The sequence below is a fragment of the Phragmites australis genome, chromosome 11, assembly GCF_958298935.1.
Source record: "Phragmites australis chromosome 11, lpPhrAust1.1, whole genome shotgun sequence".
In the NCBI taxonomy this organism is placed as follows: Eukaryota; Viridiplantae; Streptophyta; class Magnoliopsida; order Poales; family Poaceae; genus Phragmites; species Phragmites australis.
In genome coordinates this window covers 2,940,061-2,962,535 of record NC_084931.1, presented here as the reverse complement: position 1 = coordinate 2,962,535, position 22,475 = coordinate 2,940,061, and the positions used below count along the sequence as shown (strand labels likewise).

Below are 22,475 nucleotides of genomic sequence, written 5' to 3'. Positions count from 1 at the left end.
ATCAGACACGTTGCTCACCAGCCCGGTCCGCAACCGTAATGCATTAGTTATTGCAACCGTAATGCATCTAGTTATTGTAACCATCATACCATATTATTCTTACACTTTTACGATTTTAATTGATAATTTTTAACGGCCAATGACTCACCACCATAAAATCGAGAAGACACTAATTCTTTTATGGTTACATGGATGCATTTTTATGGTTATAGCTGTGCCTCAGTCGTAAACAGAAAACGCATGGTTGCATGGATGCATTTTTATGGTTACAACAATGTATTTTTACCATAATTATTTTATAGTTACATGGGTGCGTTTTTATTGTTATGATTCTGGACCAATACTTGATTTTTATCATAATTATTTCATGGTCGCATGGATGCGTTTTTATGGTTATGAATCTGGACCAACACTGGTTTTTACCATAATTATTTCATGGTTGCATGGATGCGTTTTTATGATTACAACTATGTGTTTTTACCATAATTATTTTATGGTTACATGGATGTGTTTTATTTGTTATAAATCTGGACCAACATTGAATTTTTTACTCTAATTATTTTATGGTCACATGGATACGTTTTTATGGTTACAGGTGTGCCTGAGACAACAACAAAATCCATGTATAACCCAGATTTGTTAAGCAGAAAAAAGGTTGTTAATTTAACGGTTATGAATCTGGACAACACTGGGTTTTTACGGTTGCGGGCTTTTGTGTTTTACGGTTGGAGGTGTTGAATCTAGACTAACACCTTATTTTTACGGTTGCTGGCATCAATTTTACGGTTGCGGACAATATTTGTATGGTGTCAGAGTGATCTCGGGAGCCCTACTATGATCGGGACGCGGGTAGGCCGGGGCGCTAAATAACTATTCTTAGCACAGCGCTAAGAATAGCAGCGCCATATATATATATATATATATATATATATATATGTATGCACGTGAGACCTACATAAACAGTACTACAGTACTTGCACCTGGTTGTCCTCCGATTCTTCCTTTAATATATGTAATAGATTTGTATTTCTGTGTCGCAACAGCAATTAGGTTTGATCTCAAAATTTTACATGTTAACAAAACATGTCCTCAATTTGCTCCTGTCTTCTATGGTACTCGGAACAATTAGTCATAAGGATACAAGTTTTTTTTTATTGGGTCAACTAGAACTCACTCAGTGAACTAAAGATGTACTTCTATAATACATTTTGCTATAGTATTATAGTCATGGTACTGTCTATCCTCTCATATTTTACTGTTCATTCATGATTTTACCGTACTAGGATAAGAGGATTTTGATCTGATGTGCTCGATCCGACGGTACGATCCAGTCGTGCATGTAGTAGCACTCTTAAAATATATTGCACTTGTCACGCTACTAGTTTTTCCTCTCTCTTTTCACAAATCATGTAGAATAGTTTAGGTTGTAGCCTACAAGGCTGCAACTGTAGATTTGCCACACAAGTTACATTAAAAGATACAATTTGCATCGCTCGATATTCGTTGAGAATGTTGCTCTCTCCCTAGTTCCACGCCTTGACCAGAAGTTTCAACGATTACACAATCTGCTCTCTCTGGTTAGAAAACGAATTGGGGTTGTTTGGTTCATGCCAACATGAGCCAAACCATAACTTGGTAAAAATCTGGGCAATGTCAAACCATGGGTAAAGAAAGTGATGTTTGGATTGATGTCAAACCAATTCATGTGCAATGCCAAAATTTGAAGGAAAATTGTGTATGAAAGTCAAATAAGATCTTACTTTGTAGATTTAATCACAATGAGTATTATAATGCAATCGGATCGTCAATTGGATATATGCTTTAAGAATTATTGCCACTTGAAGATTGTTGCTCGCAAGAACTCAACGGCGTACAACTAATAAGCTGCTGCCACCTCATCAGCTGTATGCTGCTACAGCTGCCAAAACGAGGGCGAGAATTTTGCTAGCCCATGGCTCACCCTCGGTTTCGTGTTGACTGTAGCTGCATGCCAAGGCTCTATTTGTTTCTTGAATTCAGCATGACAAGCCAATTTATTACTTCTGTTTAGATCAAAACTAAAATTTGATTCCATCTAAAATATGACCAATCAAAAAAATTTCTATAGTAAAATTAGACGAGATTTTAACGTCCAAAACAGCTCCACCAATTTTGATCAGCCTAAATTTTAATTTAGTCTCAAACCAAACACCAATCTATTTTCTTCGATTTTAGCATGATCCTAATTTTGACATGGCAAAATTTTAGATAGCTTTTTGAAGTCAAAACCAAATAGATCTTAAGTTTTCTCTCGGCGTGCTAAAGTTTGGTAGTAAATCAAAGAGGAGAAAAAAAAACATGAGGTGACAAATCAAATAAACCTGAAATATATATCACATATCCGTTACAATCTTATCTTATCAGTATTTAATAACCTACCCCATATGTCATTGACGCAGAGTGACCTTACATGTTATTACGATATAAATGTTAAATCCTGAAAGCCACCCGAATTTTGTGTTTGTATAATCTGAAATCTCCACCAGAGAATTGGCCGCAGGCGCGACACGCCGCAGAAGATCCCCCGCCCCCCTCACCGCAACCATTCGAGTCTCGAGAGACGAAGACCGTTACGCCCCGGCCTCCCCCCGCCTTCGGAGCGAGGAGACAGCGAACCACCTGTTCATCTCTCCCTCCGCCCAACGAATCGAAGGAATCCAATCGCGAGCTCTCCCCGATCCCATCCGATGGATCGCTTGTCGCGGCCGGCGAGCCCGGGCGGCGGCGGGCTGGGGTACGCGTCGCGGCGGGGCCTCTACGCGCAGGCGGCGTATCAGCAGCAGCAGCATCACGCCGGCAGCGCGCAGACGTCGCCGGGCGGATCCCCAACGGCGACGTCCCCGGTCCACCGCCACGGGCGGTCCGGGTCGCTCGGCGGTGCCGCGTCCACCGCCGGTCGCCGCGGGGTCGTCGGCGGATCCCGCGCGCACAACACCGCCGCGCGCGCCGCCGCGCAGCGCCTCGCGCGGGTCATGGCGTCCTCCTCCGATGTTGGCGGCGTCGGCGGGGGCGCGGGCGGGGACGGCGGGAGCGGGAGCGACGACGACGAATACGAGCTCTCGGGTCCCCCCATCGAGCTCTCCTCCACCCCGCGCCGCGCGTCCACTCGCTCTCCTTCCCCATCGGTAACCATCCCCGCTCTCAACCTCTCTCTGACCCTGACATGTGGGGACATGGCATTTCGGTGCCACCTCTTGCATGTCAATCCGGTGGCGGTTAACTTTGCATGTGATTTTGTAGTAATTTACGATTCTAATCTGTTCTTATGATCTGGGTGATGTGCTAAGTGGTGACGTGCAACTGTGTGCATTTTAGATAGGCCGTTACCTTGCGGATCAAGCACCGGTGAGCCGGCCGCCGTCCCTGACGAACCGCTACATGTCCGGGAAGTCGGTCCCAATGATACCGTCGATAAAGCGGCCAGCGACGAGCGGGACGGGGTCGGAGTCCCCCGGGCTGAACCGAAGGGAGCAGAGGTAAGGACTGTCCTGCCTGCTCTCAAGTATTGTGCATGGTGCATGCATGACAGAATTCATGGTGCAATGTGTGAATACATTTTGAAGCGAACCTCTGCAGTGTAGGCCTGTAGGGAGTTTCCTACTTGTGCAGGAGTTATGCTAACTCAGTTCAGCATTTGTGGATTCCAAGTCCTTGTCCGATGCAACCGATTAGTTTTCCCATGCTTTTTAGTTGCAAGTTTGCTTTGAGGCTATAGCTTATCTTCCAAGTACCATCTATGTAGCATGTCATAGTTTCCTCGATGCAGAAACTGCGCTAAATACAAAGCGTTAGAGTTAGTGTGTGCATTTAGTTAATTAGTGACATTGCAAGTTTATGAATGGAGTAGCTCTGCTTAACATTTATTGCTTTTGGAACTTATCAGAAGGTCCATAAGTGCAGCCTCCTAGAATACGAGCCTAAGCAAACACATTTCTATATATGGAGATGGTGGATTCAAATGCACAATATGATTTGCTTTGAACTAAATCAATTGGATCAAAGCTGAAATAGAATAACTGAAAAGTGCAAACCTGGGGTTTTATGAAACGAACTGTGTGAAGAAGGATTAGCTAGCGAACCATTGCAATGGGCTTATCACATTATTGGACAATACTCATTGATTGAATTACACTTGACTTCAGAGAAAAAAAATTTGTTAGAAAATTTGGCCAAGGCGAATTCAGAGCTAATATCCAGCTACATAGCAAGCATGCTCTTATTACTTTTGTGGCATTCCTTTCAGAAGTCTTCTAACAGCGTTAGTTATCATAAGTAACTCATCAAGTATTTGTTTTCTCTTCAAAAGAACCATTTAATATCTGTTTTCTTTCAAATCTTATTTCTCTATGATCACTTGGTAAATAATATAGGCTAAATCATTCTTAGGAGGTCAGTTGATCTTGGAAGCTCATTGAGAGTCCGACGCACATCTTCTTCTCTTCATGATGAGGTAATTCCTTTCGGAGATGTAATTTTGTATGAAATTTTAATGCTAGAATCTGCAGAATATTCTGTTTGCTACTTGTGATATCAGCCTGCAATATGAGTTCGCTTCCCATGGTACAATCCTTGTCTGACTAATGTTATGGACGCTGTTGAAACAGTTGTCATTTATTCACCTAAAGATCCTTTTTTTATTTAAGCTTGACTGCCAAGCAGCCACTGTGATTCTGATGTCCCTGTTTTGCAGATTAACACGCTTCAAATGGAAAATGAGAACATGTATGACAAAGTGAGATACCATGATTCTATTTTATTTCTGTATTAACATGTTGGAAGCAACCAACCTCATTTTTATCTGACTTGCATCTTCCCAGCTTCACCTTGCAGAGGAAAGGTCTGAGGACGGAGATGCCAAATCCATGCACATGGAGAGACAGGTCTTTTTCGTGATACTACTTGATTGAATCATACTGTACTTTCTTTTTAGTTTTTACCTTGAAGGCTTGATCTATGCTATTATAATCTGTTTGGATTCTATGTGACCATTTTGTTCTACGATCTCCTCTTAAAATGCCCATTTCTAACTAAATATGAGTTAATCTCTTTAGATGAAAACTTTTCGACACTGACGTACCTGTGTCACTCTTGTTTATTTTCTTTAAGAATATAACCCAGGGAAAAAAATATCAAAGAAGGCCAAAAGACCAGAACTGCCACACATATTGGGCCCTTGAGCCACTCTTGGAACAATAGCAATCGCATAATGTGCTCCTTTAGCTCAATTGCTCTCCTATCAGTGAGTTAAGAGTAAAAGACTCAGGTGTTTCAACTGTAGATGTGGGGTTTCAGTTGCTGCTCAGCAGGCCTACTAACAAATAGCTATACAACAGCACTAGAACAATCTTGTACTGAGCAACTACAGACCAAATCTGAAACTTCATTGGCCTAGTTCCTATTTCGAAAGCCCTTTGCATCAAAGTATTCTTCATGCATGTGATGGTACTCTCATTGAGTTATGCTCATGTTCTGTATTTACCAATATTTGTTTCCAAATTTTAGGCTTCTGTTATTGGTGATGCTGTAGAAACAGAGTCGAATTTGATTAACAGGTATTTTATCTACTAAAATATACTACATCTTGTTATCTATGTGTTGTTTTGTATTTTAAACCATATTTCCAACTTGACTCTCAGAAAGGATGCAGCACTAGAACAAAGAAAGGTATGTTTCTGTAGCAAGCTTCTCCTCCTCAAAAATTTTGAGGGAACGCTATAAAGAGAAGTTTGCTCTGATTTGCGTTACTTTTAGATTAATATTATGTGCACTCTAATGTAAGCTTTAGGTGTTAGATGCTCTAAAGCTCTTAGTGATCAATTTTTTCTTACTAATTTTGTCCGAACTTGAGATCTGTTTTGCTCTTAGATTCCTCTGCGAATTGTTTCAAGGTCTAGCAGTGCAAGCTATGATGAGATTGCAGCCCTTCGGTCAGAAGCAAAGGTTGATCTTTCCTCAAATGTGGTTATCCATTGCTGAATGGATTTTCCAGAGTCATGTTTTGCAATTATAATTTTTTTCTTTTACACCGTTGGCTAGGTTGCTAGTGATGTGGTCACATCTGTATCTCGGAGAGTAAAAAGTGCTGGATCAGAACTGAGAACTCTTCAAGCAACAGCCAACAGAATGATCCTTTCACAAGAAGAAATGGTGAGTACATGTGGTTACATATTCATATACTGGAACTTTGTTGTATGTGGCTTTATCATTACAATTGTTCATGAGAATCCTTAATCAGGAGGAGGTGGTGCTAAAGAGATGTTGGCTGGCCCGCTACTGGACGTTATGTTTTAAACTTGGTACCAAGACATCGTGACACTGTTTACACTACTTTACGATGAGGGAGTATTCCCTGAGCTCTAGACAATCGATTTATAAAGTGACTCTAGGTGTTTTACAATTACAGTTGAAAAGGCCAAAAGAAGCAAGTAAATAAACAAAATCATTAAACAGCAACTCACTGTCATTGTAATTTGTAACTTCTGGCGTAACCTTAGCTAAGGAGCTAGGATAAATAATTGTCTGCCTCTTTTTGTCCTTTTTTAATTCACAGCCCGAAGTTTGCCACTAATGTTTCACTTAATTTGCCATCTAATCTCTACGTCTATCTGGTGTTTCATAAATAGTTTGCTGAGTTATTCATGCAGTGATTCATCATTACTTCTGTAGTATATTTTTTTAAAAGCGTAATAACTCTTTCTGGTGTATCTCATTTTAATTGAACACTAATGTCTGGAGAAAGTTTAAATTTGATATGTTTCTTGAGAAAGAAAGAAAAATTGCCTCATCCATAAGCCAGCAGACAATTGGTCCTCATACATTGTTATAATGGCTGGTTTTGGCTAATGGTGGTGTCTTTTTCTTTTTCGTCCTTAGGGATACATTCTGATATTGCTGAAGAAAAACAAGAATATTGGTCCTCATTTGCTCCACTTGCGCTTGAAGCTGTCCTATCAATTGGGCAAAAAGCAAGAGGTGGAACTTTATCAGGTATTTAAACTGATCAAGAATGCCATGTTCAACTTAGTATACAATGAATTCATTATCTCTATTGGCTACATTGTGAAACATGGAGATGAGACCCAGATCCCCACAAGCCATGGCACAGTATGAGCTATAACAATTGCAAAGTTTTTTGTAGGATTCTATATTTTTATAAGATACAGTAATTTAATTGTAACAAAATGAAGCAACATGGCCAATTTCTACGCACCAGAAATCTTGAAACAACTTTGATTAATCTACAGAATGTGCTTGAGTTGCTCAAATTTGAGTCTCTATTCTTATCTCCTGGTTGCAAAATAGGATTATTTCCACTTTGCGCTGTGTACCATGCAGCTAGTAAATGGCACAGTTTTTTGCCTGAAAAAAAGAGAGCTTATTTTGGCTATACGCACTATAGATCACATCTGAAGGGCTTACTTTTATTTTTAGTTCTACTGCTTTTAGAATGGTGTTGAAGAATGAAGGGTTATTTTTAAGCGTACCAGGGCTCATATACACGACCTTAGTCACATAACACCCTCTTATGCTTACCATTCATGTGGTGGCAGATAATGCTGACATGGAGACCAAAAGCAAAATGTCTGATGTAAATGACATGGCTGGTGATGGAAATATTGAGAGCATGCTTTCAGTAGAGAAAGGACTGCGTGAATTAGCTTCGCTCAAGGTTTTTCTCAATACTTGCTAATATAATGTTTGTGTGTGTGTGTCAACCTATACTTTACTTTCATCGGCCTATCAACATGATCAGTTTTAGTGAGATACTTAGTGCACTGTATGCAAAATTTTGTTCCTGGTCATGTTTCATTATCTTCGGGTATATTAATTGATGTACCTAATTTCCTAGAATGTGAAAGTTATTGTCTGCCAATTCCCATATTGTTCTAGCTAGTTTGTGGTTCAGAATATTTTGATTTTGTTTGTGTCCAGTCGAGTGATATATGGGAAAGTTCCCATGCATGTGTTACACTGATGTCTATGTGGTGAAGTAGCAAGTGGATTATGCGACTTCAGAATCCTAATATACGATTAAAGTCACTAGCATGTCTTTGTAAAGTATATAGTAAATTCAATATCTGTGTGACTGAATTTGCTTTTGCATACTCTCAGAAAAGGAACATATTAATTTTCTGCGTCTGTAACTCGTTAAGGGTGGGTGGGTGTGTTGTACTCCAAAACTTTCTTTCTTAATGCAATGATACGCAGCTTCCCTATGTATTTGAGGAAAAAAAATCTGCGTCTTTAAAGTGCAGTATCAATAATTTAATATTCCCTTTGAAGGTAGAGGATGCAATCATGCTTGCTTTGGCAGAACAGCGACACATCAGACCTCTCTCAGGTGGCTTCTCCAAAATGTACTCATTTCTTATACTTTTTATCTTAATAATATTTTATATATCATATTTCCCACGACCGCCGAAGTACCGATAGATAAATATGACTTATTATTATTGTCTGAAGATGAACTTGTGAAAGTAGCAATCTTGATTTCTCATGTTTCTCAATAAACAGTAAATAAGGAATAGACCTTATAATTCATAAGAGGATGCCAACATTTTCATGTGTGACTCATAGCATAACTTGCACAATTTGAGTGCTGTTGTTTGTTTTAACCAGATTCCTGATGTGAACTGCCAAGCTAGAATGCATACAACATGAGGAATACATAGTCTCCCTCTCCCGGAGAGAACTCACTTAATATAATTGTCAGACTTGAAATTACTTCAAAAGAACTAGCTGAGTGCCTGCATGTTGTTGTGGCATACACAACCGCGGGTGGAGTGAAATCCAACAAAAAAATCAGTAACTAAAAGAATAAAAAAAGCTTTTGAAAAAAATAGCTCCATGAGCAAAAGCCCCTTTCTTTTTTTTCTTCTTTCTATAGTGGAGATAGTCGCGGTATTGCTTATAAAAAGGATTCGATCTATAATCGATCGATATCCAATTTGCCCTATGGACGAATATGCAATTGGTTTGATCAAAAACTTGAGATAAGGGGCGCTTGCTGCTTTGATTGCGCTCTGGTTGTCACCATACAGCCTTCCATGTACCCTTTTTCAAACCTGCTCTGCTCCCATCTCCCATTTCGAGTCAAGAGGCATATAGAGTCATTCCAATTCCCAACAGCATGAAGAATCGATTTGAATGTACATTGTAGATTTGTTGAAATGAGAGATATGTCTGGAAGTTTATGTATATTGATGAAATGAGAGACGAGGAGGCGTTGCAGAAATAAGAGATTTTGTTGTTAGGGATAGGGAGGTGAGGCAGCATGGGTTTGTTAGGCATTTATAGTCTTTTTGTCAGTTGATTTTTTTTTTCGAGGTGTGGTAATGGAGAGTCTGACAAACTTAAAATATTACTTCAGAAGAAAATATTCGATCAAAATTAAACAGCACTGAAGATGTATAGTACAGGCAGTTGGGTTCACGTCCTGAAGAGTCGCAGGAACCTTTTAGCTTTCTTTATTGTTTTTAGAGTTACTTCCTAGAATCTTCCTGCAAAGTTCACCGGTAATTCAGAAAATATAGTGTTACTGTATGACTTAATGCCATTGGATGAGTATCTTTTTAATGAGAATGGAGCTTCCAATAACAGGTCCAGCTTTTGCTGCTGAGGGTCAGAGCCCGTCCGAGTCATTAGGTAGTTATTTTCTTTCCCTGGTTATTTTTACCTCCATGACCTACGAAGAACACTATCATTTCCTTTTCCTAATTATGTGCCGGGCGTGTTTCTGGTCCAGAATTAAGTGAGGAAGAGCGAGAAGATGTACGCTTCAAGCAGGTAAACAGCAGTATGTCATCTATGTGCTGCTGCACAAAAATTATGTTGAGAAGACCATTTTCTGCATGTCCAGTATCAATATCGTTTGATGTCCCATTACTTATTTAAATAGTTATAATACAGCATCACTGGAACTAGGTGTCCTAATTCCACGAAGCTGTGGCTTCCAAATTAATTAGGAAATGAATTCTGCCGATATGTGTTCCATTATGTGATTATGTGCTGAACAAACTCAACTACGTTAATAAAGGGAAATGTAAACTGAACACCATGGGCAAAGTCCTCGGGACTTTGCTTGTTGATGCTCTTTTACGAGTCATGTTTAGTGCCTTCTCTGTTTCGACTTTTAGCTAGTGTGAAGGCAAACAACTGACATATACATGACAGGCATGGTTAACCTACTTTTGGAGGCGGGCCAAAAATCATGACATTGAAGAAGATATAGCTGACGAGCGGCTACAGTTTTGGATAGAACAAAGCTATCATCCAATCAGTACAAGCGATGTCATAGAAGGTAGCCCCCCCGCCCCCCTCCATAGCAATATCAACTAATGTTCCATAAACTCAATACATTAAGTGGATATACAACCAATTAGGACTGTGCACTTTAAAAAAGTTCTAAAAAAATCATGAATGCATAATATGTTAAAATATGAACACATACAAATTTTGTGCAAAATATTATCATTTGTGTGCTATGCAAAAATTTTAGAAATGTGTCTTTCCACAAAAGAAAAGAAGTTTCTCGTCTTTTTTTTCACATATCGTATGTTTGTATTTTTTTTTGTCATTTGTACATACTTTAAGAATTTTCGACTTCTATGAATTTTGAGAATTTTTCAAAATGTACAAGTCACTACTGCAAAAGCTATTTTTCGAGACACCTAGATTTTATTTTTACATACGGTTTATATAACAAACCGTATGAGTAGTAGGCTGGAACCCTATACAGTTGTGGACTGCATGTGGAGATAATTTACATAAGCGGTTCTCTTAAGTAATCGTATGTGTAAATGATTTTCACATACGGTTTTTTTAAAGAAGCGCCTGTGAAGATAGATTTTCACATGCAGTATATTTTGCGTATGTGGAAATCGTCCATTTTCACAGGCCTTCAATCACAGACAGTTGCGCTAAACGCCTGTAAAAACGGGTTACGAACCGTTTTTGAAAATAGTTTTTGTAGTAGTGAGTGCACATCATTACATAGGTGTATATACACATAGGTTTTAAGAAAATCTGCATTCCGAACTCATCATACTTCGCACTAATGAAACTGCGATGAAAACCATGCTCTTGTTCTATTTGACTTATTTTCTTAACCGGATCAATCGTATTAGTTACATGCATGATTCTTCCCATCTGTTGTTTTGCTAAATTTGTAGTTCTAATGTCACCCTTCTTGTTTGTTATTTTTCATCCAATAATATAAAAAGTGGAGAGAGGACTCTATGAGCTGAAGAAGCTGGGAATCGAGTCTCAGCTGTGGGACGCGACGAGGAGAGCTCTGGATGAGGATTTCAGTAATCACGGGAGTCCAACTGGCTCTGAAGTTTAGCAATGGCATAAGAATGTAAGATGAAGCGAGGTCTAGTGCCGATTTTGTGCCACCAGAGGCTCTAGATCCCACTTAATTTCCCTTTGCTTTTTATGGTCCATCCATATCCGTCTTCATGTAAAAATTTTGATCGAAATATGGATTACTCCTCTCTCCTAAGACCTTTATTTCAATTGTATGTTAGTTTATCTCAAAGCAAAAGTGATTAATCATGGAATCAGTCTTTTGTGCTGCTTATTAGGTTACCCTACTGCATTTTATGCATTGCTTGCTCCTTTTCCTTTATGCAATGTTGGTCTATTCTTTCGAGGAGCAAAGCAAACTCGATATGTGAAACTGACCACCCTGGAGTGTCACACTGACCATCCCGCCTTGCACTTGCACTCCACTCCACTCCACTCCACACTCCTGCGTGCCATGTCCCCTGAGCCTCCTCTGCCGACGCCGGCAAGGCAGTGCGCGGCGGCGGTGGCAGCTGCTGCTGCCGCGTTCCTGGTGCCCCTGGCCGTGTTCCTGGCGGTGCTCGTCCTAGCGCCGTCCCTGCTCCCGCGGCTGCTCCTCCGGCCGCACCACATCGTCCCCTCCGTCGCGTCCGCCGAGCTCCGCCTCCTGTCTTTTGACGCCGCCACCTCCGCCGTCGCGTACAACCTCTCCGCCGTGCTCCGGTTCGATGGCCCGCCGGGCCTGTACGCGCGCCGGTACACGGGGGTCAGGGCCGCGCCGTTCTACGCTGGGCAGGAGCTCGGCGCCGCCGCGGCACTGCCGGGGTTCACGCGGCGCGGCGCTGGTGCCGCACTGCCGGTGTCGTGGGCCGGCGTGCAGCGCGTGCCGCCAGGCCGCCGCGCGCGCGCAGTGGCCGCGGCCCTCGCAAGGGAGCGGGCCGAGGGGTGGATCAGCGTCAAGGTTGCGGTGCGCGCCGCGCAGGACGGCGCGGGGAACGACTTCGCGTGCGTGCTGAGCTTCCCGGCGCCGCGCGGCGGCGCAGCCGGGGTGTTCGACGGCGGCAGTTGCGTCGACGCCGTCCTAGGCGAGTTCTAGGCGACGCCGCGCCTTGTTTAACGAATGAAGATTGCCCGTTCGGTTGGGCTGTGTGCTGGATTCTCCGTTTGGCTTTTATCGCGTCGTGCATTCGTGAGATCATGCATGCGCAGCCTTTATTCACGTGGCATTTTGAGGTTTCAACACCCGTAGTGGCCTTTTATTCATGTTGCGCATGGAACTAAACATACCCAACCGTCCATCTCTTGCATGTGTAGGAAATCCATCTTGTTCGCTTTGCTTGCGATTCGCGTATCGCGACTAATTTGTACTAGGAAATTCTCGTCCACAGCCTCTCAGGTTTGAGAAATCTTTCGGTCAAATTTGGATACCTTTTTCCTTTTCTGAACAAAAGGATACCTTCTTCATCATTTTTTTTATCTAGGAATGGTAATGGGATCGTTCATCATCAAGGCTTAGATACTTGGCCAAAACAAACTACAGCAACGCGGCAATTGCCACTTAAAAGGTGTTTGCATCATGCACTCAACTGGAAGCATTAAATTTCTACGGCATCATTCTTCTAGCGAGGAAGGCAGCTTCATTGTGAATCAGTCGTTGACGAAACTAGGTATAGCAAACACTGAGGGTTTCTTCATCTATTGTCCCAAGAAAATATTACACAGAATTCAAACAATGCAAACGCCAGAAACAGAACTAGAGCATCAGTAAGGCAATTATTTGCTTCTCTTGACCGCACGCCTTCCCTGTCCCTTCTTCGGCGGGCCCTTGCCACGACGCTTCAGCATCTCCAGCTTGGACAGACGCCTGCGGAAAAGAGAGATGTCGATAAGATAAACTGCTCATAGTACGATCTTGTAGAGAGAAGCTCTTTCTCACAATATGGGCTGTAAGCGTTCCTTCTATGCTTGACTCATGATAATGTACTGATACAGCCTTGAACCCTAAATTAAATCTCAAGTTGCGCTATTTATTCATCTCAAACAATCGGTGAACATCTGCTTTTAATGAAGGGAAAGAAAGAGAGCCGAGGAAGAGGCCAAACCGCAAAAACATGAAACAAATGTGCTGTATTTCGATCTGCAGTTCAGGATGGGATGCGCTAATTTAAATATCATGCTTGATTCATTACAATGGTGACTATACTTTAGCTTGCAGTTCGGCTCCCCAGAGGTTTTTGTCTCCAGGCAAAAACGTCAGAACACCAGCCAAAGATTTCTTTAGGTATTTTAATTTGAGCACACTCCATATTTTCATTGTGAAATCTGCAGCTCTTGGCTGACTGACCCTGAACCATACTAGAAGCAACGAACTTTTGTTCCACACATTCTTGGGATGACACCAATCAATGTATCCTATGGTGACACCAAATTCACATATCACAGCACCAGCATATCTACACAAGCACGCTACATTAGTCCAATGCCATACTTCCCTAAGTGCATGACCACACGTAACCTACAAGAAAAACATATGCATTTTCCCGCAACAGTCAACAAATGCTGATAACCAGCCCCTACCTAAAACAAGCTCCTGCCGAAACCAACATTTCTTCAAACATTGCCAAATTCCTTGAGTGCTTGGAAGCAGGAGACTGCTCTAGATTCTTTGTATTTTGTCCAATTTTGAATTAAATCCAAGGTATTTGGATCCAAATCCTCCCTATCCAAACATGCCCTAAAGTGTAACCCTATCAATAACTACAAGCAGATCTTTTATTCTTGCCCGCTTCAAGATATGATTTATGTTTGCCGTCAGAAGTAAATATGAACAGTCATGCGACCAAATACAATACATTATGTCCCTGGAGTACCACGACACCAGATCGACATCGATAACAACCATGACTTATGAAAATGCACCGGAAGGAAACCAGAGGTGTGCTAGAAACTCTATTTGCTCTAGTGAACATGAGCATCCAAGGTGAAAGCGCTGCATTTCCATGCCAAGGAGCACCATGCTCCAAATGGCACTGGGGAACCTGAACGGTTGAACCCCTGGCTGCAACAATCAAGAACTAGTACCAACTCCTGTGAGCCCACCAACTTGGCATCAGTGAGATTCCAACAAACACAACCCGGGAATCACCGAGACGACACTCTGGCTCGAGGCATATGAACGAACACATGGCGAGCACAAGCAAAGCAAGCAACCAAGCGTGACAATTGCTAAGACCAGCTCGGCAGCTGCAGAGGAGGGAGAGGAGGACGGGGCAGGCGGCGGCCACTTACTCCTTCTCCTCCCGCGCCATGACGAGCGGGTCGTCGCGCTTGATGTCGTAGGGGTACCACTGCGCGACCTGCTCCCCGACCAGCTTCTTCCGCAGCAGCTTCGTCGCCGCGCGCTTCCCCGTCGGGTTCACCGCGTGTCCGAAGATGGCCGCACGCGCCTCCGCCGCTCCCGCCGTCGCCGCCGCCGCCAGCAGCCGCCGCAGCCCGCCCGCCGCCGCACTCATCTCTCTCTCTCTCGGTGGATGGTTCGCGATCTGACGAACCGACGGCCCAGATCGCCCGGGTTCGTATGGTTTCGAAGTATTGGGCTGAACCGGCCTGACCCGAAGGAATTTTTTTTTAGCCAAATCTTATCGGCACCTTTTTCTTTTTGCTGTGTTTCACATAAGAGATTTTTTAAAAAAAATCTCACTTGGTTTGTGAAGTACTGGTCATAAATAAGTCTCATTTTAAGTTGTGTACAGTATATGTTTTCAGATTTTGGCTATAAATTATTATTTATATAAAATTTGGATATTTAAAAATGATACGAGTATATTCATCTTAAAAATAGTTTTACGATAATATAACTTTGTCATATTCTATAAATAAATTACATCAAAAAATAGTAGTAAAAAATATGTGTTTTAACTACCGTATCAATATCTAAAATGATATTTATTTGTGACTCAAAGGAGTAGTTTAGGTTTAAAAAACCATAGTTTCGTTCTTTTAGCGTCACATAACCACGAGCTTCACAATGATAAGATTTCATGAGTTCTCCATCTATCTTCTTAATTATTTTTTCTCTTTAGCGGCACATAACTGCAGGCTTCACAATGATAAGATATCATAAAATCTCCATCTAACTTGTTAAGTAGGATGGAGTCATAAAAAACCATAGAACAAAAGTAGAATAGTAGTGGAAATGCGCTCATCCACTCATCGGACATACGTCATATATTGGTTCTATTTGGCATGGTTTATTGTTGATTTCTGGTTCTCAGAATTTATAAGTTAAAATAAACCAGCTGGTTTATTGTTGGTTTTTGAAAAGTTGAAAAACTAAATTCAAATATTAGCTTAGCAAACAGGACCATTGCAAATTATACATTTCAGGTTTGTGTAAGATTTTCATGAAACCTTGCGACCGGAAAACATAGAGCTAAGCATTAGAAAAAAAGAAATTAAGAATCCTATTATTGTGCTCACAATGGATGTGTTTTTCTGACCAGCACTCTCATTTCTTCTTTTCAAATTTACTATGCACATAAATAGTAGGTATATCCACATAACTGTGTTTGACTTGTGCCAAACTAACGTTGCCCATATTTACCTTTCAAAAAAAACTTTGTCCAAAGTTAGCTCGCTCATTTAGCTGCTATACATTTTTGACAAAGACACTTATCATAGGCATTTCCCCTAATTCTGGTTCGAGTTTGAGCAGGAGATGAAAAAAAAAAGCCAAAATGGTTAGTAGTTCTGCTACCTACTACGGATCAAAATTTAGGTTTGATTTTTCTTATCTCATTAAGATGAAATTTTTTAGTGATAAATGGTGTTTTTATCAACCTTTAAGCTTTACGTATTTGGTTTTGTAGATGTTGTGTGAGTGCGATCTTGTTTCTAAGGGTCCGTTTGGTTGTGAGACAAAGTAGGATGGGATAGAGCCGTCCCTGTTTTTAGGATGAGATGATCCTGTTTTTTGTTTGATTGGTTGGATGGGATGAGTCTCTTTTTTTTTGGTTGGAGGGACGAGGACGGATGAGGATGAGAATCATCAACTAATTATATTTTTTAATTTTAAATAATAATTATTAATAATACACTAATCAACATGCACCAACATGTATTAACGTTACTCTCCATAATCATTACTAATTAACAATAAAATATACTAATTAACCATAATCATATTCTAATTAGCTCATTAATTAGCAATAATTAGTACATTAATCCTTACAAATTCTAATCTCGTAGTAATATGTACTAATAAGTAATACAAGTATACTAATATCATTAATCATTTTACTAATATGTATGATTAACAAAGGTGGATGGCTTCATCCCATATATTTTGAGGGATATCTTCATCCAGCATATTAAGAAAATATTCCTCATGAGGGATCATCCCATCCCTACTGCCCTTTAACCAAACAGCACAAAAACAGGAATCACCTCATCTCATCCCTCGAACCAAACGGACCTTAAAAGATCGACTTTGCTCAGAGCCAGACAAAGTCCTAGGGACCAGGCCATTCCGATCCCGCTCCAGGTGCGCCCCTCCACATGGCTCCGCCAGCCGCCGTAGCCGTCGTGCTGGGCGACGACCTCCTCCGCGAGGTCTTCATCCGCCTCCCCTCCCCGGAGGACCTCCTCCGCTCCGCCACCGCCTGCAAGGAATTCCTCCGCGTCGCCCGCAGCGGCCCCTTCCTCCGCCGCTTCCGCCGCCTCCACCCCTCCTCCTGCCCGCGCCTCCTCGGCTGCCTCCTCCTCCCCGCCGGCCGCCGCCGCACCCCTCACCTCCTCCCCTCCTCCTCCGCAGCCGCGGCCGACCGCGGCGGCGACTTCGCCCTCTCCTTCCTCCCCGGCGGCTGGCTGGGCTCCTGCTGGTTTGGCAACGCCGCGTGGCAGTTTCTGGACTGCCGCAACGGCCGCCTCCTCCTCAAGAATCTCGTGTCGCAAGAACTCGCCGTCGCCGACCCGATGGCCCGCCGCTGCGTCGCCCTCCCAGCGCCCCCCGCTGAGCGCGCCGTCGGGTACGGCCTCGTCGCCAACGACGGCGACTCGTCGGAGTTCCGGGTGGTCTGTGTTCTGCGAAAAGTCGTCTCGCGCGAGCTGCGCGCACTGGTCCTGTCCTCCGGCGAGCTCTCCTGGACCGACGTTGCGGGCCTCGCGTGCCAGCCCGATCTTGCCGCCCCCAGAGCAATGCAGGCGAACCGGTCGCTGTACTGGAGGCTCGAGGGCGAGGAGCGCATGGTGGCCTTTAGCATGGTGACCATGGAATTCTCACTGCTGCAGCTCCCACCATCCTTGCGGCAGCTAAGCTTCGAAGTCATCGAGAAGGGGGAGCAAGATGGCAATGTGCTCCACCTGCTCACCATGAGCGGCTTCAGCATCCATGTGTGGGCTGGTCTGGGGGACAGTGATGGTGGGATCGTATGGAGGCGGGTGGAGAAGTCGGTGAGGTTCCACAAGCTGCTGGCGCAGATGACCAATCCTTCGGTGGAGTCATACCAGCATGAGCTAGAGATCATCGGGGTGGCTGCCGGCGTTGTGTTCTTGCGGCAGTGGGATCATTTATTCTCCATTGATCTGGGAACTATGAAGCTCAGGATGTTGTCCGATGAGGATTGCTCGGAGGCGCTGATCTATCCTTACACGATCGCGTGGCCGCCTTCTTTCTTGAATCCTGCTGAATAAGGCCCTTAATGAAATGGTGAACTAGTCAGTGGTGGGTGTCTTATGCAACTCTGATTAATGATCTGCTTGGACACAACAATGTCAAGCTAGCGTTTCACTCAAACTTCTACTACTTTTTAGTTACTTTAAAAGGATTGAACTTTAGCTTTCATAGATAATAAGGTTTCTAGTTTTGTACTCTTCAAAACCTCCATTGTTATTCTCTTAGTCGTAGGTGACATCTTTTGGCATAACTGAATTTTGTGGATTTGATACAGGAATGTGATGCTAAGCTCCAGCACACGACGATGGGTAAGATGTTTTGGCCGAGGCGATGATGGAAAAGGAAGAAACTTGGCTATCCGGATGAAGTCTTGGGGATTGTCAGTTGTCACTGCTCAACTGCTCTAGTTACGCTTGCAAGTTTGGCCCTATATTCGCTTTCTGGGTTGGTAAAATGTTCTGTAAAATTGTGTCTGTGGTTGCTCTAGTACTCTCAAGAGTATAATTCCCCTGGGAAATGTTGTGTTTAGTGTGTTTAACTAAAGCTTGGCAGAAGCATCATACTGCTCATATGATTATATTGTGCCGATTTATGTATCACTTCGTACTGCTCATATAATTAATTAATTATATTTGCTTATCCTCTTGGATGGCCAGTAAAAACTTATTTTTCTCCCTACTAATAGGATCATCAGAGCTCATGCTTCTGGCCTTGAGTTTGTATCATGTATCCATCATATGCAGTTTATCTAGGTTGATAGCATTATCTTATGTGTCACTTCTCACTTGGACAGTGACCCTGTTGCTACTTACTACCGCTACTTGTCCCAAGAGAAGTTGAGTTCATTTATGCACGCTTACGCTGATCTTACGACGTTTTTATTACCTTACCAAAGTGACAAGCTTACAATTCCATGTGGTTTTTTCTCTACTTTACTTTATGGAGCATGATCACGCACCCATTATCTATCTACATAGACTAAAAAGGTTTCTGGTGCAAGGATGTACTCATGATTGCTCTCCTTGGTACTCATTAGACAAATAGATTAGTCAACTGTACATTGTACAGGAACAAACTGAAAGAAAAAGGATGCGAGATCAGAGTTGCAGTTACTGTCATTACAAGGCAAGTTAAATGGTTTTTGTCAGTAAGATGGATAACATCCAGGCTAGCATGTATAGGCTTCCTTCTTCTTGGTGCTGCCCTTAGTGAGGAGGATGTCCCAAAGGCGTTGCCAAGCCAAGAACATCTGACCATGCAGGGGCAGCGTAGGCTGTGCTCCCTCATCGGAACGCAGCCACGCCGGGCCAGCGTGCATCTTCGGTAACAACGGTGGAGTGACGAACCCACACGCCGTCACGGAGCATCTCCCCGGCCTGGAGCAGCTCCACATTCGTCTGCTTCTCCATCTCCCGATATGGCCGATTCGTGATTAGAGATTGCCTGGTCTGAGAGTTTCTTTAGCTGAATACGCTCCACATCTGGCTTCGAGGATGTGTACTTAGGATATCTTTTTTTTTAAATGAAGTAAACCGGAATCCTTTTCTGTACAACCCTCCAGGTGGGATATGAATAAACTATTATGAAATATCCAGTACTGACGGAAATCATATATACGTACACAAACAAGAAACTAGAACGGAAGATACACACCTGACTGACATCTCACAAACCATTGCTTTCCACCAGATCTTCTTGATCACTGTAAACTGCGGATAACTGCATCAGCACGTCGTCAACACCAGCAGAATCAGGACGAGACGTCGGTCCGACGACGAAAGATTGGATCTCCTTTTCGAGCTCAATCCAGCTCTTGCCAGTATCTTTCCTCAACCCCATCTCCCTCATCCTCTTCATGACCCTGGCCCTGTCGTCCCATCTGCCGTCTGATGAGTAGATGTTTGAGAGCAAGACATAAGCAGCAGTGCAGTCAGAGTCCAGGAGGAGCAACTTCTCTGCTGCGTATCTCCCAACCACTGAGTTCTTGTGGAAGCTACAAGCTCCCATTAACGCCTGCCAAAGAAGAGCACTGTCCTTGAAGGGCCCATCTTCTACGAATGCTTTCGCGTCGTCTAACAGACCGGATCGGCCAAGCATGTCAACCACGCATGCATAATGCTCCACCCTTGGATGGATCCCATACTGTGATGACATGGAATTCAAGGTCTCCAGTCCCTTCTTGGCTGATCCAACATGGCTGCATCCGTGGAGCAGCGATAAGAAAGTGACATCAGTGGGCTTGGCACCATCAGCTTTCATTGACTCAAACAGTTGAAAAACTTCGGAACCGTGGCCATGTCGCGCGAAAGCTGCAATGATGGAGTTCCAGGAAATCGAGTTCTTAGTTGGCATTCCATCAAACACTTGAACAGATTCTTGTAATTCACCGCATTTCGAATACATGTTGATCAGACCGTTGCAGACATATGCGTTCCCTCCAAAGCATTTCTTGATGACCAGTGCGTGGATTTGCTTCCCAAGAGCAAAAGGCGCAGAAGCACCGAAGGCCCCGAGAACCGCAGAAACCGTGTTTGCATCTATGTAAATTCCTGCGCTGACCATCTCAGCGAACAATTCGAATGCCTTCTCCTCCAGTCCATTTTGAGCAAATCCAACCAAAATCACTGTGAAGAAGACTTCATCAGGATTCTGACATGAGCGGAACACTCTGAGGGCATCGTCCATCAAACCACATTTGGAATACACATCCATGAGCCCGCTCTCGACATGGAGGTCGGTGTCGAATCCAGCCTTCACGACAAGCCCATGAATCTGCTGGCCTTCCATGGCTGCAAGTGAGCCAGCGCAAGCCAACAGGGAGCTCGAGTACGTCGCACTGTTGGCGTCCACCGCGCGCCTCATTTGCCAGAACAGAGCGAGGCTCTCCTCGTAACGCTCCGCCCGAGCCATCCCGGAGACCATCGCCGTCCACGTGATGACGTTCCTCTCCGTCATCGCGTCAAACACACGCTCCGCCGGTCCCGGGGAGCCGCACTCGAAGTAGGCGGTCACGAGCGCGTTCCCGACGGACACCCCCGCGTCGAGCCCGCACGAGACCGCCAGCCCGTGCACCGCGGTACACCCCCGGAGGGCTGCCGCGCCGTCGCGCGCGCACGCCGACAGGACGGTCGTGAGCGTGGCGTGGTCACACGCCCCCGCGCCTGGGGCCGATCGCAGCATCCGCCTGAGCAGCGCGAGCGCGTCCTCGGAGGACGCGGAGGCGGAGGAGAGGAGGGAGTTCCAGGAGACGGAGTCCCGGACGGGCATTTCGTCGAACACCCTGGTGGCGTCCCCGCTGCGGCCGCAGCGGGCGTACATGGCGACGAGCGCGTTCCAGGCGACGAGCGCGTGGCGGAGGCAGGCGCGGCGCGGGCAGAGGCGGAAGTGGGCGGGGTTCTTGGCGACAACGGCGTGGAGCGCGGCGCCGAGGCGGAGGTCCCCGGCGCGGCCGCAGCGGGCGAGGAGGCCGCTGAGGTGCGCGTAGTTGAGGAGCGGGGACGACGCATCTCTCATTTGGTTTTGATGACAGAACGAGCTACTGAAAAAGTTCTTCCTTCCTCCTTTATATAAGGATCAATGAGTGAGTGATTGTATTAAAGGCTGGATCATCGCCGAATCGCTCTAAAATCATGAAAGGAGGACGAGTGGATTCATCTAACAAGCGTGCTTCCAACATGCAATTCCAAGGCAGAGATCGCGTCACATCAGTTGAAGCGCCACATTTCACTGCAAATCAAGCTAATAAAACTTAGCTCCGTTCTCTTTTCCTTTTCATTAGGACATCTACACGGTCTCCAATAAACACATTTAATTATTATTTTTAATAACTATTTTTTATAAAAATTGATAAAAAAAAATAGATGGTATTAAAGTATTTTTTTATGATAAATTTATTACTATCATTTTCATGTGTTAAATTCTAATATTTGTGTATATTAGTGATGAAAGTTTTTAAAATTTAACTACACGTATTTTAGAACGACATCTATTTCGGAACAAAAGTAGTAGCATGCGTAGGGACCCCGCCGCTACCGTGTCGAGATCTTAATTGCGCTTGTTAAGCGTTAATTTATACGGCTTGCGGCCTGTTAACTTGTGTAGAATTTAGCACTAGCGTCAACTGTGAGGAGGCGCCGCCGCAAGCCTTTGGGCGATGATGACAAATGGTGAGAGCTGATGGATAATTCTGTATTCTCTTTATGAATGGTTGAACTTCAACTTAATCTATTTTATTATTCTTGTCATCTTGTAACATGTAATGAGAGAAATTTGATGTTTGTTTCTTCTTTTAAGTTATATGTTTATATTGAAACTTTGTGAGTATTTTTTAAATTCCGCTATTGAAACTTTGTGTCCACAATATCACACATTATCCGCAATCCGCTACCACCCCACTATCTGCTATTTATTAGCTTGCTGCAAATGCATAGTCATATATTACAAATGGTTTCATAGAAAAGTATATAAAACGTAATTG

The 22,475-nt window shown here is 43.6% G+C and overlaps 4 protein-coding genes across 7 annotated transcripts; 2 read left to right on the top strand and 2 right to left on the bottom strand.

Moving 5' to 3' along the window:
- The first annotated feature begins 2,556 nt into the window (after positions 1 to 2,556).
- Positions 2,557 to 11,618, top strand: LOC133885463 (coiled-coil domain-containing protein SCD2-like). Of its 3 annotated transcripts, none has more exons than XM_062325184.1 (17): positions 2,562 to 3,164; positions 3,355 to 3,515; positions 4,426 to 4,489; positions 4,730 to 4,771; positions 4,857 to 4,919; positions 5,542 to 5,591; positions 5,676 to 5,703; positions 5,905 to 5,979; positions 6,076 to 6,186; positions 6,275 to 6,335; positions 6,913 to 7,026; positions 7,590 to 7,708; positions 8,327 to 8,396; positions 9,640 to 9,684; positions 9,785 to 9,825; positions 10,213 to 10,339; positions 11,262 to 11,618. In XM_062325184.1, the coding sequence occupies exons 1-17, from the start codon at positions 2,727 to 2,729 to the stop codon at positions 11,381 to 11,383; spliced, it is 1,731 nt and encodes a 576-aa protein (XP_062181168.1). In that variant the 5' UTR covers positions 2,562 to 2,726; the 3' UTR covers positions 11,384 to 11,618. The 3 variants fall into 3 exon arrangements, 2 of the variants coding, with proteins under 2 accessions (XP_062181168.1, XP_062181167.1); XM_062325183.1 differs by having other exon boundaries at positions 2,566 to 3,164; positions 8,323 to 8,380; XR_009903226.1 differs by lacking the exon at positions 11,262 to 11,618 and having other exon boundaries at positions 2,557 to 3,164; positions 8,323 to 8,396; positions 10,213 to 10,312.
- Positions 11,619 to 12,876: 1,258 nt separating this feature from the next.
- Positions 12,877 to 14,894, bottom strand: LOC133884496 (small ribosomal subunit protein mS33-like). Its single transcript, XM_062323932.1, has 2 exons — positions 14,614 to 14,894; positions 12,877 to 13,189 (listed from the first exon to the last, which is right to left on the bottom strand). The coding sequence occupies exons 1-2, from the start codon at positions 14,835 to 14,837 to the stop codon at positions 13,099 to 13,101; spliced, it is 315 nt and encodes a 104-aa protein (XP_062179916.1). The 5' UTR covers positions 14,838 to 14,894; the 3' UTR covers positions 12,877 to 13,098.
- Positions 14,895 to 16,806: 1,912 nt separating this feature from the next.
- Positions 16,807 to 18,660, top strand: LOC133884495 (uncharacterized). Its single transcript, XM_062323931.1, has 2 exons — positions 16,807 to 18,046; positions 18,273 to 18,660. Exon 1 carries the CDS (start codon positions 16,882 to 16,884, stop codon positions 18,013 to 18,015), a length of 1,134 nt encoding a protein of 377 aa, XP_062179915.1. The 5' UTR covers positions 16,807 to 16,881; the 3' UTR covers positions 18,016 to 18,046; positions 18,273 to 18,660.
- Positions 18,661 to 18,857: 197 nt separating this feature from the next.
- Positions 18,858 to 21,698, bottom strand: LOC133884493 (pentatricopeptide repeat-containing protein At3g05340). 2 transcript variants are annotated; one of them, XM_062323930.1, is made up of 2 exons: positions 19,652 to 21,698; positions 18,858 to 19,073 (listed from the first exon to the last, which is right to left on the bottom strand). In XM_062323930.1, exon 1 carries the CDS (start codon positions 21,509 to 21,511, stop codon positions 19,664 to 19,666), a length of 1,848 nt encoding a protein of 615 aa, XP_062179914.1. In that variant the 5' UTR covers positions 21,512 to 21,698; the 3' UTR covers positions 18,858 to 19,073; positions 19,652 to 19,663. The 2 variants fall into 2 exon arrangements, with proteins under 2 accessions (XP_062179914.1, XP_062179913.1); XM_062323929.1 differs by lacking the exon at positions 18,858 to 19,073 and adding an exon at positions 19,075 to 19,543.
- Between the last annotated feature and the right edge of the window lie 777 nt (positions 21,699 to 22,475).

Coding starts and splice junctions, on each gene's coding strand:
- LOC133884496 (XM_062323932.1), bottom strand. CDS start 14,837: ATGAGTGCGGCGGCGGGCGGGCTGCGGCGGCTGCTGGCGGCGGCGGCG. Junction 13,190..14,613: donor ATGGCGCGGGAGGAGAAGGA/GTAAGTGGCCGC, acceptor TCTTTTCCGCAG/GCGTCTGTCCAAGCTGGAGA.
- LOC133884495 (XM_062323931.1), top strand. CDS start 16,882: ATGGCTCCGCCAGCCGCCGTAGCCGTCGTGCTGGGCGACGACCTCCTC.
- LOC133885463 (XM_062325184.1), top strand. CDS start 2,727: ATGGATCGCTTGTCGCGGCCGGCGAGCCCGGGCGGCGGCGGGCTGGGG. Junction 4,772..4,856: donor ATGAGAACATGTATGACAAA/GTGAGATACCAT, acceptor GCATCTTCCCAG/CTTCACCTTGCAGAGGAAAG. Junction 6,187..6,274: donor TCCTTTCACAAGAAGAAATG/GTGAGTACATGT, acceptor ATCCTTAATCAG/GAGGAGGTGGTGCTAAAGAG.
- LOC133884493 (XM_062323930.1), bottom strand. CDS start 21,511: ATGAGAGATGCGTCGTCCCCGCTCCTCAACTACGCGCACCTCAGCGGC.